The 16,780-nt window shown below is 37.3% G+C and overlaps 1 protein-coding gene across 1 annotated transcript in view; it reads left to right on the top strand.

Annotated features, from left to right (window-relative positions):
* The window catches only part of LOC136057643 (sodium channel protein type 2 subunit alpha-like), a 71,440-nt gene extending 57,494 nt beyond the window's left edge, over window positions 1-13,946 (top strand). The window contains exons 22-27 of the mRNA XM_065750436.1: window positions 5,082-5,363; window positions 6,715-6,768; window positions 7,891-8,028; window positions 9,104-9,208; window positions 10,272-10,542; window positions 10,624-13,946. Coding sequence (XP_065606508.1) covers window positions 5,082-5,363; window positions 6,715-6,768; window positions 7,891-8,028; window positions 9,104-9,208; window positions 10,272-10,542; window positions 10,624-11,819 — 2,046 coding nt within the window. The 3' untranslated portion in view covers window positions 11,820-13,946. The remainder of the gene's footprint in view (window positions 1-5,081; window positions 5,364-6,714; window positions 6,769-7,890; window positions 8,029-9,103; window positions 9,209-10,271; window positions 10,543-10,623) is intronic.
* Window positions 13,947-16,780: the final 2,834 nt, after the last annotated feature.

Here is a 16,780-nt window from a genome sequence, read left to right as displayed (position 1 = left end):
TTCATCTGCTTATATGAATTCATGTGTTATTGCACACATTGTAATTTTTATTTAATTTTGCTGGCTTTTCAGCAAATTTCATGTTTTCCTGAAGGGCCCAAGGATTTATCAACTGCATGGATCTATGGAATTTTATTACGTGACTGAATTTATGCCATATGATTAAATCCCTTTACAGCTGAAACAGTTTAAAAAAATCAGTACTTCCTCATAAAAATGTGTGCACATATACATACATGTATATGCATACGTGTATTTTCTGCAAGTATAGAATGTCATCCATAGTCCATCAAAAGCCTTTTAATGCACTATTATGTAAATGTTAATTGGCAATCTCTGTTACAAATTAAAAGCTTTGTTATGAATCCAAATGCTAGTAAGAAAATTGGCAGTGATAAAATACCTTCTCTCCTTCAGAGTAGATGACTATTGCATTCCACTTGAGACAGCATTTCTGGTCTGCCAAAGATAGGGCTGGTGTTTTGTTTTATGATTTCTGGCTTGAACTGATTGCTTACTGCTTTCTGTATTGACTTTAAAATGTTGATTATAATCTGCAGTTCACTAAGAAGCCTGAAAACATGGGAAGACATTATTGCTACCAGAATTGCATATATTTGAGAAGTTATTATCCACAGCTGTTACCACTGTATCAGTTACCACTGCTGAGACCCTGATTTGCCCTGGTGGTCTCTCTCAGTCTATTTTAGTGCAAAGTCAGATTGATCAGTTCAGATCACTTCTTCGGTATATTAGAATGGACAAAGACCTTACATATTCTGCTATGACATCAGAACTCTAGAAATGTTTCTCTTATAGGCAGTAGTCAGCAACTGGAGATAGAAGACATTTCTAGTTCCAACCACAAGATATCTGACATAGACAGATGGACCCTGAATGTACAACTGGGACACATAGCTATAGGTCTAATCCAGTTGTAAACTTATTGATGAAATTACAAAGGATCTTTATGAGATCTACCTACTGTGATCACTGATCTTTGAATCCCCAGGTTAAAAGTCTACTTGTAAATTTATAAGTCAACTACAGTTTCTTGATTTTTCTGGAGAAAATGTGATGCTGTGTAAGTGTGGAAATCGAAAGATTTCAACAAAAAAGGAAATAGGTTTGATATTCAAATAGAAAATAACATGCATTTGCCTCCAACAAATTTGTGAATCTCTCAGATCCTTTCTTGGTGGGCTGTCTACCTACTCTGCATTTGTCCTGGTACTCTGCCACATCAGTTCCTAAAAATTCTGGAGTGATAAGTTACAGGACAGGACTGTTAAAATTACATAAAAATGCTTCTCACACAAAATTTTTGCCATGCTTTAAAAAGTATGTTGATTTATTCTTAGTAAATGTAGATTTTTATCCTGCTCATTAACTAAATTTAATTTTTCTTTTGTTTCTGAAATTCAGTCTACACAACACTACAGTTTTGAGAGAGCGCTGCATCAGAATATGTATTCTCATAGTTTCCTCAGCATAACATTTTTTTCCTACTTCATTTTTTAACAAGTTAGGATGCCTGGGTTCTAAGTGGCTACATGTACATAGGTTGCTCTGAAAATAATAGCTCCTATTTAATTCCATGAAAACAGATATAAAAAGCACAATTGCTCTGTTGGATAGAGCATATTCTCAGCTATGAGCCACTGTTTTTCAGTGTAGTTATTATGATTGGCAAGGCATTTTTGCTAGTATTGAACAGGAGCCTGCATGCCACACTTGTAAAAATCTGCACGGCTTTCTGGAATGTGGCTCGTCTAAAATCCACTGTTTGGACTCCATAAACATTCAGGAAGCATTGATGAGTGTCAGTGGCTGCCATGTTTTCCTCATGAAAGAATACACTTACATCCCTTTGCTTCGTCAGCACTTCCACATCAGTCATCATTTTGTCAGACTGCCCCACTGCTGCCATCTGTCACCTGGCAACCACATGTAATAGAATATTGGTGGGAAAATTCAACATCTACTGCCGTACCACCAACATCTGCCTCTGATGTTGTGGGACAACATAATAAATTAAGAGGCGTTAATTTCAGAACAGCCCTTGTATTTTCTCTTCTGAACTGAAGAAAAAATATTTGTTTTGAAAGTTGCAGAGAAAGTAAAGTTTTCATAATTCTTTTTATTCTGTGTTTAGATTAAAACATATGCTGCTTTTCAGTTAAAAAAATAATCCTTCAGAACTATGCTGAGAAAAATGTTAACCTTTGGGATGCTTAAGTCAGATATAGGGCCTGTGTAAAACCTCAGTCATATCTTGGTAAAAACAGGTTAGATGTTTAATGAGAATGATTAGAAAAAAGATAGAAAACAGAACTTTGTGTGGTAAAAATTTAATGTAGAAAGAAGAAAAAAATATTAAATTTTGTCATGAAGATTTGGTGGTAGTTTTCAGTCTCATTACTTTCATGCTGGTGTAAACTTTTACCTCTTGATCTGATCTGAATCTGCTAACTTTATCTCTTAGTAAATCATCTCAGTAAGAAGGAGATTTATGACTTTAGGAAAGGGTATAATAATAAGAACTATATGAAGTTAGCTAACTTTAAACTAAAAATGAGACATATGTTTTTGTTATGTAAGCAATTAACCAGTGGAATAATATTTTTATGGATATAAAGAATTTTGGATTATTTTTAAAAACCTTGGTTTTAATGTTTTAAAACTACAGTAGCTCAAGTTGGAAAATTAAATACAAGATAATTTTAAGATCTGATATCTGGGAATTCAAGATGTCTCCTCATAAAATATTAATTTCTTTGAACTGAAAATGTAACACTGTAGTATGGTCTATGTATTTGCATTGGCATTTAAAATTATTCCCATGAGCACAAGATGTGGAGCTTCTGGAACAGGTGCAGAGAAGGGTTGTGAAGATGATCAGAGAGCTAAAGCAACTCACCTACTAACAGGCCAAGGGAGCGGAGCTTTGCGTAAAGGCTCAGATACTTGATACTGGCTTTCAAAATAATCACAGGCAGAAGGGAATTCAACTTCTTTTTATATGGGTAGTAATAGGGCAAGAGGAAACTATTTTAAATTAAAAGAGGAGAGATTTAAATTAGATAGTGGGGAAATTTTTCATTCAAAACATGGTGAGATGCTAGAACAGACTGCACAGATAAGCTGTGGATGTCCCATCCCTGAAGGAGTTCAAGGCCAGGTTGGATGTGGCCCTGGACAACCTGATCTGGTGCTTGATTTAGTGATTGGCAACCCTGCCTGCAGCAGAGTGGTTGGAACTAGATGACTTTTGAGGTCCTTTCCAACCAAAGCCATTCTATGATTTTATTCTATAATACTGTTAGATATTCTAGTTATATTTTTAAGTGGAAGAATTGAGATTTAATAAAATAAATATAATATTTTCTTAACTAACAGATTTTTGAAAATATTCCAGAATTGGAAAAAAAAATGTAGCCATTTATTATTCCAGTCAGACTTCCCATTAAAATCTATGACTTCATAGATTTCCAATTCAAATTAATTCAACATTATTATTTAAAGTAATAGTTTCTTTAGGTCAGACTACTCCTCACAGCCCTGCAAGGGCATATTGTTGACAAAGCTGTGGGTACAAGTCATCATAAGGCAGCATTGCTGAAACAGTGAAAATAGATTTATTATTCATCAGGGAATAATCTCTGCTCTGCTGATGAGTAATGAAATGTTGTATTGTTTCTGCTTTTATTGGTTTGTGGTAGATATTACTAAGAATAATTTGTTATGTTTAACAAATTATTTTCATTTAAAACATTTCCCTGTGCTAGAAATAAATATTTATTACAGTACATGATTAAAATATGTGGCAAAAAAAAATAATAATCCAGATGTGCAAGAAGCACAGGAGAGTTCATTCAATGTTCTGTGCCTTAATGGAATCAGCGAATAACTTATGTTGAACTTTGTTCCAGCTTCTAAATTTAACATAACACAAGTTTAATCGATGTCATATGAAATTTATATTTTCCAAAGTGACAATCACCTCAAAGAGGTATTATTTTGACAGGAACGGAGCTCTGAGAGTACAGGAGGTATTTTTCCTTTTCTTCGGGCCACGTCTAATATATGATATACAGGATGGTAGATCATCACCTACTGTAACATTCAAAGGTTTTATTTTCAATCATGTAAAATAGATATGAATGGAAGTTGATCTACTTAGATGACTGATTTTGCAAGTAACAGATTCTATGAAACCCATGAAACAAATTCAAACACAATGTCAACATTTTTTACAATTAGAAACAGATAGCCTAGTGTTAAGTGCTAAGCTAAGTGAGTTATCTATAATCACATCTTTGTAATACCTCATATCCTGCTTTTTTATAAACAAAATCTGTATTAGGTTCTATGGAACTGATTCAGTTCTTTTGGAGAAGCTGGAAGAGGACTTCCATAGTTATTACTTAGCTACAGACTTAAGATCGAAGTTACCTGATTTAGGAGCTCATCAACTTCAGTGTTAAATAAATTAAGTCTCCTCCTTCAAGTCTTATCTGCTGCTTTTACAACCAGCATTTGTGTGTTCAGATAGTCTGCTGGTTTCCTGGTTTGAATGTAGCTGCTTTTCTACTTTTATATATAGCCATCCAAATGAAGATGGACACATCCCTCAGTTTCATTAAAAAGAAGTCTTAAAATTACTTTCAATTAAAACTGTGCTCAATAATATTGGACTGCTTATCCAATAAAAATGAAATAGAAAAGAATTTTTTGTGCTTGATGCAATCAGTCATTAGAAATATTACAGATGCTGTTTTGTAGACATATATTAAGTATGTATTTTTAAAATACTTGATTAATGCTCTCTGTTTTTAAAGTTCATTTTATATTTCCTTCTTTTTTTCTCATTTAAAGCTTCCATTTGCTTCTATTTGTATGGTTTTCCTTCTAATTATGTTTATATTTTATCTTTCTTCAGAAGTCGTTTCATGTTTTAATTCAAAAAGTATAATACAGATTAATACTGAATTAAAGCAGAGTGTTACATTTTAAGTAAGTCTGATGAACATAGTAGTGTTTGTGTTCTTACTCTGTGTCTGGTTTTATTTGTACACCAGGTGGTTGTAAATGCCCTCTTAGGAGCAATTCCATCCATTATGAATGTGCTTCTTGTTTGCCTTATATTCTGGCTGATCTTCAGTATCATGGGAGTAAATCTATTTGCTGGAAAATTTTACTACTGCGTTAACACTACAACTGATGAGAGATTTGATGTCAGCCAAATCAACAATTATAGCCAATGTGAGGATCTCATTAAAAACAATGAAACTGCCAGATGGAAGAATGTGAAAGTTAACTTTGATAATGTAGGCCTTGGTTACCTTTCTCTGCTTCAAGTGGTAAGTCATCACTCCTGAATTTCTATTTCTATTTTTTTCCTCTGTTGTTTACTTCTAACAGAAGAAGTTATTTCTATTTTTTCCTTTCAGATAGAAATATTTTTCCTTACCTCTTTGTTTGGTATTATTTTTATGAAAAATCTTAAGTAAACTGGGGAGTATGAGTGTCAAAAATATATACAAATAGATGTGTGCATATACTGTGTGGAAAACTAAGCAGAGATAGATTTTTAACTTATATGGAGTGTATTTTTGAACCTTTCTTCAAATATACATCATCTTGGTTCATCTGATATCAGCCTTGCTTCTCTGTGCAACTGTATGTATGCTGTGCTTCTACTTGTTGGAAGTTGATCTTGGTTTCAAAAGAGTTGAATATACAGGAGCATATGTGAAAGTCTGGTGCTTTCAGAATTCTCACAACTGAGATATAACATTAAAAGTTAGTGATTTTATCCCTGTTTGCAAAGCTTCTCTAAAATCGAATTTACATATAATTAAAATTCCTAATATATTTTATGAGATCCTAACTTCAAACTACCGTATGAAAACATGCTTCCCAAGATACTTTTCCAGCAATTCTATGAATCCTGTGAGTTCATATGTTCCAGATTAAAGATATTTCTCTCATCTTTCTGATTGTTAGGACTTAGTATGTTTTTTAGATTTTGGATCATCTGTGCTAACTTCTACAATGCAGTGCATTTTAGGGAGGTACTTCCTCATAAATGATAAGCTAGCTCCTCATGTATGTATTGTTTCTAATCAGTGTTAATTAATTATGACAAATTTGTTGTCATGTACACGGGAAAAATATTCCTGATGCAGAGTGCTATTCATTTCTGTGAGCTATAAAGTTAAGTAGATTTGAACTCCTGCTCAAAAACCCTGCAGTATCACCTCATTAGTTGAAAAGAGTCAGTCATTAGAGGCAAGAGCTGGGGATAGCTCTTAAGTGTGGGTGGGTGTGTGACACCACATAAATAATACAAAGTGTAGAGGCTGTAATGACTATCATAAAAAACAAACAATTCAATTTACCCAAGTTGCATTGAATCTATATCAAGTATACCTACTTTGCTCATACACAGAAAATATTTTTTATAAGGTGTTACTCATAATACATAGAAGTTATTAACTTAATAGAGATTGTTTCCTTTATAGTCAGATACTACAATTTGCTTGTGATTCACTTATATGAATTAAACATACAATGTTTTATTGCCTATTATTATCACACTGAGCTGGTGTTTAGGATGAGCTCTAAACACACTTTGTCTTTAGCTTAAATGTTTCTGACAAGCCCTTTTCCGGGAAAAGAATGAGGTAAACACCAGTGTTCTGTTTGTAGGCTACATTTAAAGGATGGATGGATATCATGTATGCAGCTGTGGATTCTCGTAATGTAAGTATACTCCCTTAATTCCATCAGCTTTGACAGTATGAGCTCTATGACTAAAGAACATAATTTTAATATTGTCCAACAGTAAAAATGGGAGAACAAGGAGTTATTACAGTTTTATAGTTAGAGAAAATTGAAACCATAGGAAAAATACAAGAGATGAAGAAAGCAGAGGAGCAGTCCTAAAAGGTCCAAATTATCTATGGTGCAGTTGGACCAAGATTCCTTAATTCTTCATCAGACTGAACTATTGCTATGAAATGCCTCTTCCTCCTCATTATGTGCACTGAGGTATTACTTATATTTGGAAACAGGCATAGATACACAACTTAGAGATGATGGTTTGTTCCACTGATCCTTTTCTGAAGTGGAGTTTTTCACTATATTCTGCAGGCAGCCTGACTTTTCTTCAAGGCACAGTTCCTATTCTTAACTTGGTTGTGCATTTTCAGATTGTTTTGCCTTCCCCTTGCTTCCCTAGTGCAAACTCTGCTCTAACTCTAAGTAGACAACTGAATACACTGTACTGGTAAAGCTTCAAGATTTTTGTAAGCTACACTCACAACATGAGACCTGTTGTAGTATAATAAATGTGCATAGCTATACCAAGAAAATATGCTTACTTTAAACATAGTTTGGATGCCTTTCTTTAGCCTACCTAGGCCAATTTCTGCAAAGAATATGTGCTGTAACCTAACCAATGTATCCTTTAAATTAAAACTCAGGTTAAAATTAGGGTAGACTGCAGGAAGAGTCTGACAAAAGTGAGATATAAAACAGCTAGAGAAATTGTATTAAACTGACAGCTCATGTAACAAAAGCTAAGATCCAGGGCAACATAGTGCCTGTACGTTGGTGGCTTCCCACAAGATACCCTAAAATGTTCACAGCTTTAAAAGTTGATGTTTCTGGCTGTCTATAGATTCTGATGGATGGTAATCCTCGTTTAAAACAATTGTGTCTTCAGTGTTTATTCTACACTAATATAATGAGTAACAGTTTTGGAAAATGAAGTATCAAGTTCAGTAGCAAAGTCCTTTGTCAAGAATATTACTTCTTAAATAGCAGCTGTTCAGTTCTGTGTCCACGTTTAAACTAAGACTTAGTGTCTATTCCTTTCTGCAGGTTTTGGATCAGCCTAAGTATGAAGATAACCTGTATATGTATCTTTACTTTGTCATCTTTATAATATTTGGATCATTCTTTACCTTGAACCTTTTCATTGGTGTCATCATAGACAATTTCAACCAGCAGAAAAAGAAGATAAGTATTTCAACATTACTCAGAAAACTATAAATTCATCTTTTTGGCCGACAAACAATGATTTTATTTTCTTTTCATGCTTTATTTTAAGATAAATTAACCTGCTTTGCATATAAGATACAACAAATTGATTAAAGCAGTAGTTTGTCTTGATGAGTGTTTGGCAGACAAGTGACACCATAAGTCCTTCCATACTTAGTGAAACATCTGTATAAATATGTGGATTTTGGATTGAAATCTTGAATAAGATCATTAAAAGGCTAACCACTGAAATAGTTAAATATAGCTGTAAAACCTTATGGCTAGATTGTTGTCAAATCTCAGAGCTCAGCAGCCTCAATTTCAGAATCATCATAATAAATATTTTAGTAAACATATTTGTACTCTCTTTTGTCTTCATATTTTGTCAATCTAGCCTCAAAGGGAAGCACTGTTTCAGCAACAGAACTTAACTAACTATCAGGCAAGACAATGAAATGGTGGAAATGCTGCTGGAATCATATAGTGAAATTTGTTGAGATGAAGAGAAATTGGCTTCTTTTCCTACTCAATCCATATAATAGTTCCAGGTCTTCTGCTTCAAGTCCTGCATTTGCAGTTAGAAACAAAGGTTATGAGATATGTTTGTATAGTGAACTTATGGTTTGTCATTCTCCTTTGGTGTCATAGATGTCGTGAAATTTTGCCAAAACTTACTCAAAAGGAAAAACAAGAGAACAGGATTGGAATGTTTTATTTGCATCTCCATCATAACTTCAGTAGAACAAAGAATACACACGTCTCCTTCTTGAAGCTTCCTATTCTCTGCACCACCCAAATAAAAAACAGAAGTCTACTACAAACATTTAAAGTTCAAGAGTCTTTAAAAAAAATATCCTAAACATTGAAAGTGACATATATAAAGCATTTTTTTTGTTACTCGTATATATAATCAAGATAAAAGGGATTTAAATATCTATTCTAATTTCCCCACAGATGAGAAAGTGAATGAGTGATTATTAATAACATGTATTGGTGCTTGTAAGTATTCAATAGAAATACATGATTATAACCAGTTTTTGTCTCTTTTCTTTACTTTGGAGGTCAAGATATTTTTATGACAGAAGAGCAGAAGAAATACTACAATGCAATGAAAAAGTTGGGCTCAAAGAAACCACAAAAGCCTATACCACGACCAGCAGTAAGAATAAAAATGTCCTTTTTTTTTTAACATTGATTTAAGAACTGTTTTGGTTGACTTAGACTTAATTAAAATAAATTTACAAAAAAAAAAAGTGTTATACAAAAAAAGACTTATTCATCTGCAATCCAAGATATTTCTCTTTTGTAGCCTAAACATGAAGCACTCTTAACCTTTCCTTTTTTTCCCCTTCATTCATGATACTATGATTCTATGATTTCCTTTTTACGGATGGCAATGACATTACATGTGGCATTTTTTCAAAACCAAGAAAAAGATGAGAACAATTAACTGTGACAATCTATTTGTTGAAATATGTGAAAGCTTTAGGGCACAGGCCTTTCCAGTCAGCAAAGAAGTCTGGAAGCATGTTACAATATCATTACCTGAAAAAAAACATTCTTTTTACCTCTCACATTCATTCCTGCTGCAGAATTCTTGTAATGGTTTTTCCTCCACCTCTCCCTTGGCAATTCAGAACAAATATAAGGCAGTGATTCCAGCTCTGCAGTTCTACTTTGGACTGTGGAACCAGATGGGCAGTCCATTCAGCCATCAGTAAAGTCTCTGTAGATAAAAAATGCAAGATGTTGTAAAAGTTGTTTTGGTGATATGAAGAGCACTGAAAATTGGGCTTGAAAATTTTCCTTAAGATTTCAGACAAATGAAATGCTATTAACTGTCAGCCTCTTCACGATACCCTACCTTGTGGTTTTATTCTAACTTTTGTTAGATTAAGAGTTCATCTAGTACTGTGTCACAAATGCTTACAGTAAACTTGTTTGAGATAGAAAATTGACCTTTGCAACTTTAAAAGAAAATGCAACGTGAATATTTTAAAATCTCCTTGTTAATGCTTATAGACACAGTACTTGCATTTCTGTTTGTGTTTCCATGTCCAAACTGGAAAATTAATACTACGAAAAGCGTTTTGGAAGATGTGAAATCCCCAGCGTGCTTGATTTAATTAATTTGTAACAATTGGGAAAAAAAAAGAAATTTTACCCAATGCATAACATAATTAATCTGCTTTTTTTTTTTCCCTTTTTTTTTTTTTTCCCAGAACAAATTCCAAGGCATGGTCTTTGATTTTGTAACAAAACAAGCATTTGATATCAGTATCATGATACTTATCTGCCTTAACATGGTGACAATGATGGTAGAAACAGATGACCAGAGTGAAGACATGGAAAACATTTTATATTGGATTAACCTGGTGTTTATCGTACTTTTCACTGGAGAATGTGTCTTGAAATTGATTTCACTTCGCCATTACTACTTCACCATCGGCTGGAATATTTTTGATTTTGTTGTTGTCATTCTCTCCATTGTAGGTAAGAACAATTCATTTTGATGAAAAAGCTGAAACTGAAATTTAGTACTATCATTGACTAATATAACGTGTTTTTCAACAGGAATGTTCTTAGCTGAGATGATTGAGAAATATTTTGTGTCCCCTACTTTGTTCCGAGTCATCCGACTTGCCAGAATAGGTCGCATCCTGCGTCTCATTAAGGGCGCAAAGGGAATCCGCACTCTGCTTTTCGCTCTGATGATGTCTCTTCCTGCTTTGTTCAACATTGGCCTGCTGCTGTTCTTGGTCATGTTTATCTATGCGATATTTGGCATGTCCAACTTCGCCTACGTTAAGAGGGAAGTAGGAATTGATGACATGTTCAACTTTGAAACATTTGGCAACAGCATGATCTGCCTTTTTCAAATTACCACATCTGCTGGCTGGGATGGCTTGTTAGCCCCGATTCTTAACAGTGGGGAGCCAGACTGTGACCCTCATAAAGACCATCCAGGGAGCTCTGTCAAAGGCGACTGTGGCAACCCTTCGGTTGGGATTTTCTTCTTTGTCAGCTACATCATCATATCCTTTCTGGTGGTGGTGAACATGTACATCGCTGTGATTCTGGAGAACTTCAGTGTTGCTACTGAAGAAAGTGCTGAGCCCTTGAGTGAGGATGACTTTGAAATGTTCTATGAAGTCTGGGAGAAGTTTGATCCAGATGCAACACAATTCATAGAGTTCAGTAAACTGTCAGATTTTGCAGCTTCGTTAGATCCTCCTCTTCTCATAGCAAAACCAAACAAGGTCCAGCTGATTGCAATGGATCTGCCCATGGTAAGCGGTGACAGAATTCACTGCCTTGACATTTTGTTTGCTTTCACAAAGCGTGTGTTAGGGGAAAGTGGGGAGATGGATGCCCTCAGAATACAGATGGAAGATCGTTTTATGGCAGCCAATCCTTCCAAAGTCTCCTATGAACCAATCACTACCACATTAAAACGGAAACAGGAAGAGGTATCTGCTGTTGTTATTCAACGTGCTTTCAGGCGTCATCTTTTAAGGCAGAAAGTCAAGAAAGTTTCATGTATATTTAATCAGGATAAAGGTAAAGATGAGGATGATCTGCCCATGAAAGAAGATATGATCATGGATAAATTAAATGAGAACTCAACTCCAGAGAAAACAGATATGACCCCATCCACAACCTCCCCACCATCCTATGATAGTGTAACAAAGCCAGACAAAGATAAATATGAAAAAGACAAATCAGAAAAAGAAGATAAAGGTAAAGACAGCAGGGAAAGTAAAAAGTAACAGAATTCTGTTTGTGATAAACTGTTTACAGCCTGAGAAAATATGTATTTGTGTCCACAGGACTCCTTTAGGAGGTACATGCCAAACTGACAGTTTTTACATATATAAATATATATATAATTATATATATATAAAAGGTCAGTGCCTCTAACAAGACAGTGACCCCTCGTCATCAAACTGCAACTCTGTAAAACAGGGTAACATCTTGACAGGAGGTTGTTGTTTTTATTACCAGCTGACACTGCTGAAGAGAAGATAAAATGGCCAATCAGACTGTAGGGACTGGTTTTAGAAAAGGTGCAGACCTGGGAATCTCTGTGTTTAACATAAAACACTCAGTACAAAAATTGTATCCACTGTTTGCATTTCAACAGCCACATCTGCCATATTTTTACAAAAATCAGTGTTGGTGAACTTATCATTTTTTAATTCACAGGTTGTTTACTATTATATGTGACTATTTTTGTAAATGGGTTTTATGTTGGGGAAGGGGGTATGAGAACCAGGTGTTCTGCTCTCGGATTCTCTATAATGTACAGACAGAAGTGATCTGCATGAAGGCATGCTGCACTTGTAGTTCATGCATGGAAAAACATGACGTCGCACAAAGCAGCAGAGTCTGACTACTTCCATGTTTCAGGGTGGCTCTATATTTTGAGGTGCTTAAAAACAGTATCCATCCAGTATCTCATCCAGACAGATCTTAATGTGCCTGTAAATTCCCATAGTCTACAAGAATAGAACAGATGTTTTATTTTTTCATGTCATTTAAGTCTAGTTGAATGAACTGCATAGAAAATTTAGCGAGAGACTTGAAGTCCATTTTTAAGTATTCTTCTGTAAAAAAAACATCTTTCCCAAACCTGGGAATTCAAATTTACCAAACCCCACAAAATTTAAGGATTTTGAAGTTGTTCTGCCTCACCCTGCAGTATCGTTTAGCCATCTTCTGCTCTCAGCAAGGTTGACATTGTATGTATTGATTAAAAAAGTACCGTCTATGTAAATAGTTATTTTATCCTGTGGTGCATGTTTGAGCAAACAAATAATGACTCGTGCACAATATTTATTGCATCAAATATGTACCACAATAAGTGTAGTTTGCAAGCTTTCAAGAGCTAAGATGAAATATTCTGTACCATTATAGATAGTTTGGAAGCTATCACTGATGCATGTTTATCTTGCCTTTGCTGCTGTAATTTTACTCCTTCCACTGTTAAAAGTCGAATATGGGAAGCCATATCTCAGTGGTTAAGTGAAACAAATTGGTCAATCAGACTTCATTCTTTCATGTCATCAAGCAATAGTTTGCAGCTACTCAAGAGCTTCTTGCTTTGCATTCTAAAATTTTAAGTGAGTACTGTACGGTGTATAGTTGAGCTGTACAGGATTTGTTGCAAACTGCTGAATCTGATGAAAATACGTGGATAGAATTTTCTAAGAAAATATAAATATTGTAAAAATATCATTTTATTTTTTTTCAGTGTTTTGTACATAAAATAAGAAATTATAATTATCTTCAGGTTGATGTCACTGTCACTTTTGTTACTTTCTATCCATAGCACTTTTTAATTCAAGAACTTCATGAAATAAGAAACAAAGGAGAGGATGGGGTAGCTTTAGGTTTCTGCTTTTTTATTAGTACTGTATTTTTGCACATATTTTAATGTGAAATAAGTTTCAAACTGAGTCCAAAATGCACTTGCTTCCAAATAGATATAACTTGTAATTGAAATGTGGTGGGGAAGATTTGTTTAAAATTCTAGCACTGCCTGCATCAGAAGTTTAAAGGTAGTCTTTTTATTCATGAAATCTTTACCAGTGTTTGTTTACATAGACTATTCTTGTTGATTCATGCTGCACTAGAACTGTTCTAAATATAATATGGGATCCACAATGTTTCTTTTTTTCCACAGGAGTTAAATAGCAAACTTGTATAACTGATCACATCAGGACATTTTGTGTTTCTTACACAAGCAAAAATTCGATGTTGAGTCCTCCTTTTACAAAAAAAAAAATATTGACTTGTGTGTCGGTGAACTGCATGCAGGAAAATGCTATACCATAAAGACCAGTAAACCACATTACAGTTGAGCCAAAAGAATAAAGATTTCATTTTTTATTGTATTCAATTGTTCTGTCTTTGTTTCCATCGCTACAAACTGTGGCTATCAACAGGTGCTGCATCAAAAAAATATGAATACATAAAAGAAGAAGTAAGGAATAGTGATTAAAAATCATTTTAATAATAATATTGTGGAAAGTAAAATATTGAAGCTGTGTGCTATCACGAAGATTTGTAATATGATTTGCACTTTGACTCACTGGCTTATTAATCCTTTCAAATTTGTTCTAGGATAGGATGACATTTATGTGCCTGATACGTTATACCCTTTTTTATGTCAGGTGTTCTGAGAAAACTAGGGAAACAGATGTTAAAGGAACTAGCTGCCAAGGCTACAGAACAGCATGTATCATTTCAGTGATATTCTTTGTATTTCAGTGATATTTTACATTTGAAGTCAATAATTACCTTTGCGTTATAAGGAAAATCTTGTTTTGTAAAATGGTTATGATTTATTCTTTTATTTCAAGGCAGGAGAGGGTGGAAGCCAGCAGAAGCTTCGGTAGAACATCTGGACAAAGGACAAAATTCATACCTTTTTTTAAATCTTAGGGTGCTGAATGGAATTATAATGTATAAAAATACTATAATGTTGCATTTCTATGGAGGATTTATACGTGGTGCTGCCAAGGAGCTGGTGTACACACTGGGTGCTGTGTGTGCCTGTGGGAGCACTGGATCGGGATGCAGAAGGCAGGCGTTGAGCAGCTGGGGTGGCAGTGGAATTGAGAAAAGTGCACTGATGGCATCAGTCTTGTCATGCAGATTTCCTCATTGTGTCTGAGCTTGATGGAATCCATCCATGGCTGTTGGAAAGTGCCTTTGTAACGAGACTACCTATCCGGCCTATACAGAAACAGCAGTTTGCTGTAAAACGGAGAGACGAGATACTGTCACGAGGCTTTATTCTGATTGCAAGGTATGACCATTCTCTCACCGCATTAAAATGAGTGAGAGTTCATGTACCTCCCTGCGAAGTCACCTGTGGTTCTCAAAAAAGTAACGCTTGCAACAGCAAAAGCAGGAGAGCCAAATTTTGAGGTAGCAGTCGCATTCGAATGCTGTTCCTGAAGAGAAGGCTGCTCGGCTGCACAGTCAAGGGCTGCCTTGAATACATGAAAAGCTCGGAAATACGGGCAACGTCTCGAAGTTCCGGCTGGCCGATTGGTTTAGTGGCAGGAGAGGCATGACAAAAAAGGCACGTGTCATACGAGTTACGCCACCCAGAGATAATCCGGGCTTTTGAACAGAAGCTGAGGACAAATAATAATAAAAACACAAGCAGGGTCGCTGCCGCTCGAGGCCGCCCCGCCGTGCCCTGCCCGCGTCAGCGCACGCTGCAGGCACAGCGCCGCCCCGCGGCTGCTCCGCGCTGCAGTTGGCACCGCCCCGCCCGGAGCTCCGAGCGGCACGCGGCGGCCGCAGCTGCAGGGCCAGGTGAGCGGCCGTGAGCTCGTGCGGAGGAGCGTGCGTCGCGCGCGGCCTCAGAGCGGCGGCTCGAGCCCAACGGCCGCACGGCTGAGGCGGCGGCGGCCTGCGGGAGCTGCTCGGTGTGGCTGCGTGGGATATAACGGCGGCGCGAGGCTGGCGGACTCGGTGAGGACCTGCGGACGCATTGCACACTCGCGTGGGCGCCGAGCGTTTCCCGGCGTGGAAGCGGGGCGGGCCGCGCTCCGGTTCGCGGAGCGCTCGGGGTTGGCCGCGCGGAGCTCCTCGTGCCGCTGCTGCGGGGCTGCAGAGCCGCGCGTGGCGACTCCAGCGGAGCGGTCACGGGCGGAGCAGCGCGGAGCGGGAGCGGGGCCGCAAATGGCCGCCAGGTGAGAGCCGAGTGCCTCCCTTTTCTCGGGGTGCCCGTGGGAGAGCGGAGTTTTAAAATAGCCCGGACGAGGAAGATGAGCTGCGAAGCGCTGCGGGGAATTGATGCGGAGGTGCTCGAGTCCCTGACGCGCTGCCCGGCGGCTGCGGGCCGTGCTCGGCCGCTCTTTGTTCGTGCGGTGTTTCGCTTTGTACGAGGCACGGAGCGGGCTGGCCCGGCAGCGTGCTTTGCCGGGTGAGGAGGGTAAGGCACCGAGCGTGCTAACTGCTGCTTGTTCAGGGCAGGGAGTGAGCCGGGAGGCAGGAAAGAGCCTGCAGAGATGGCTTCCGTTTATCTTAGTGACTACACATCTCTTATTGTGAAACATTCATGGGGGTCTCAAACGGAGCTCGTTGGAGCTGTGTACCTTTTCATCCTGAAAAGCCGCGGTGCTCCTTCTGGGGCACGAGGTACGTGAGCACTGTCGGTCCTTGGCTCTGCAGGGCTCTGTCCTGGACTATTTCTTCCATTTTTTTTTTCATTTTTAATAGTGAAATGTAAGTAGGGGAATCTTTGCACGTGGTCAGTAGTGAGTAAATAGGGACAGTTGGCTTGAGAGAAGAGCAGCTGGTGGCCCTGGCAGCAGTAGGCATCTGCTGGAGCTTGTGCGGACCTGAGAAATAGTGACTCATCAAATAGACGAGCTTCTTGTGAGGGACTGATAGGTGCAGGTAAGATGATCTGGAAGAGTAAATGTTCTCCTGCTTTACTTTGGTTCTGTTTGTACGGTCTGTGATATGCTTTGTGGCATTACATGAGCTGCTCTTACTTTGCGCCCTTATTCCTCACAGTCACCCATGGGGCAGAGACGTATCTAATTTTGCTAATTCTGACAGACTATTATTAGATGGGTGCACCACTGTGATCATGAAATGTCGCTGTAAGAAGTGTTGCACATGGAACTGCTTCACTTTGTTGTTGTATGTTGCTTGACCTCTGGCTCACTTTAAATATATTTGCAGTTCTTGCAAACAAACCATT

The sequence above is a fragment of the Cyrtonyx montezumae genome, unplaced genomic scaffold (genome assembly GCF_038088225.1).
Source record: "Cyrtonyx montezumae isolate F1298 unplaced genomic scaffold, pur_monq_1.0 scaffold_7, whole genome shotgun sequence".
NCBI classification, from domain to species: Eukaryota; Metazoa; Chordata; class Aves; order Galliformes; family Odontophoridae; genus Cyrtonyx; species Cyrtonyx montezumae.
The sequence above is the reverse complement of the archived record's forward strand: the minus strand, read 5'-3'. Positions and strand labels throughout refer to the sequence as shown.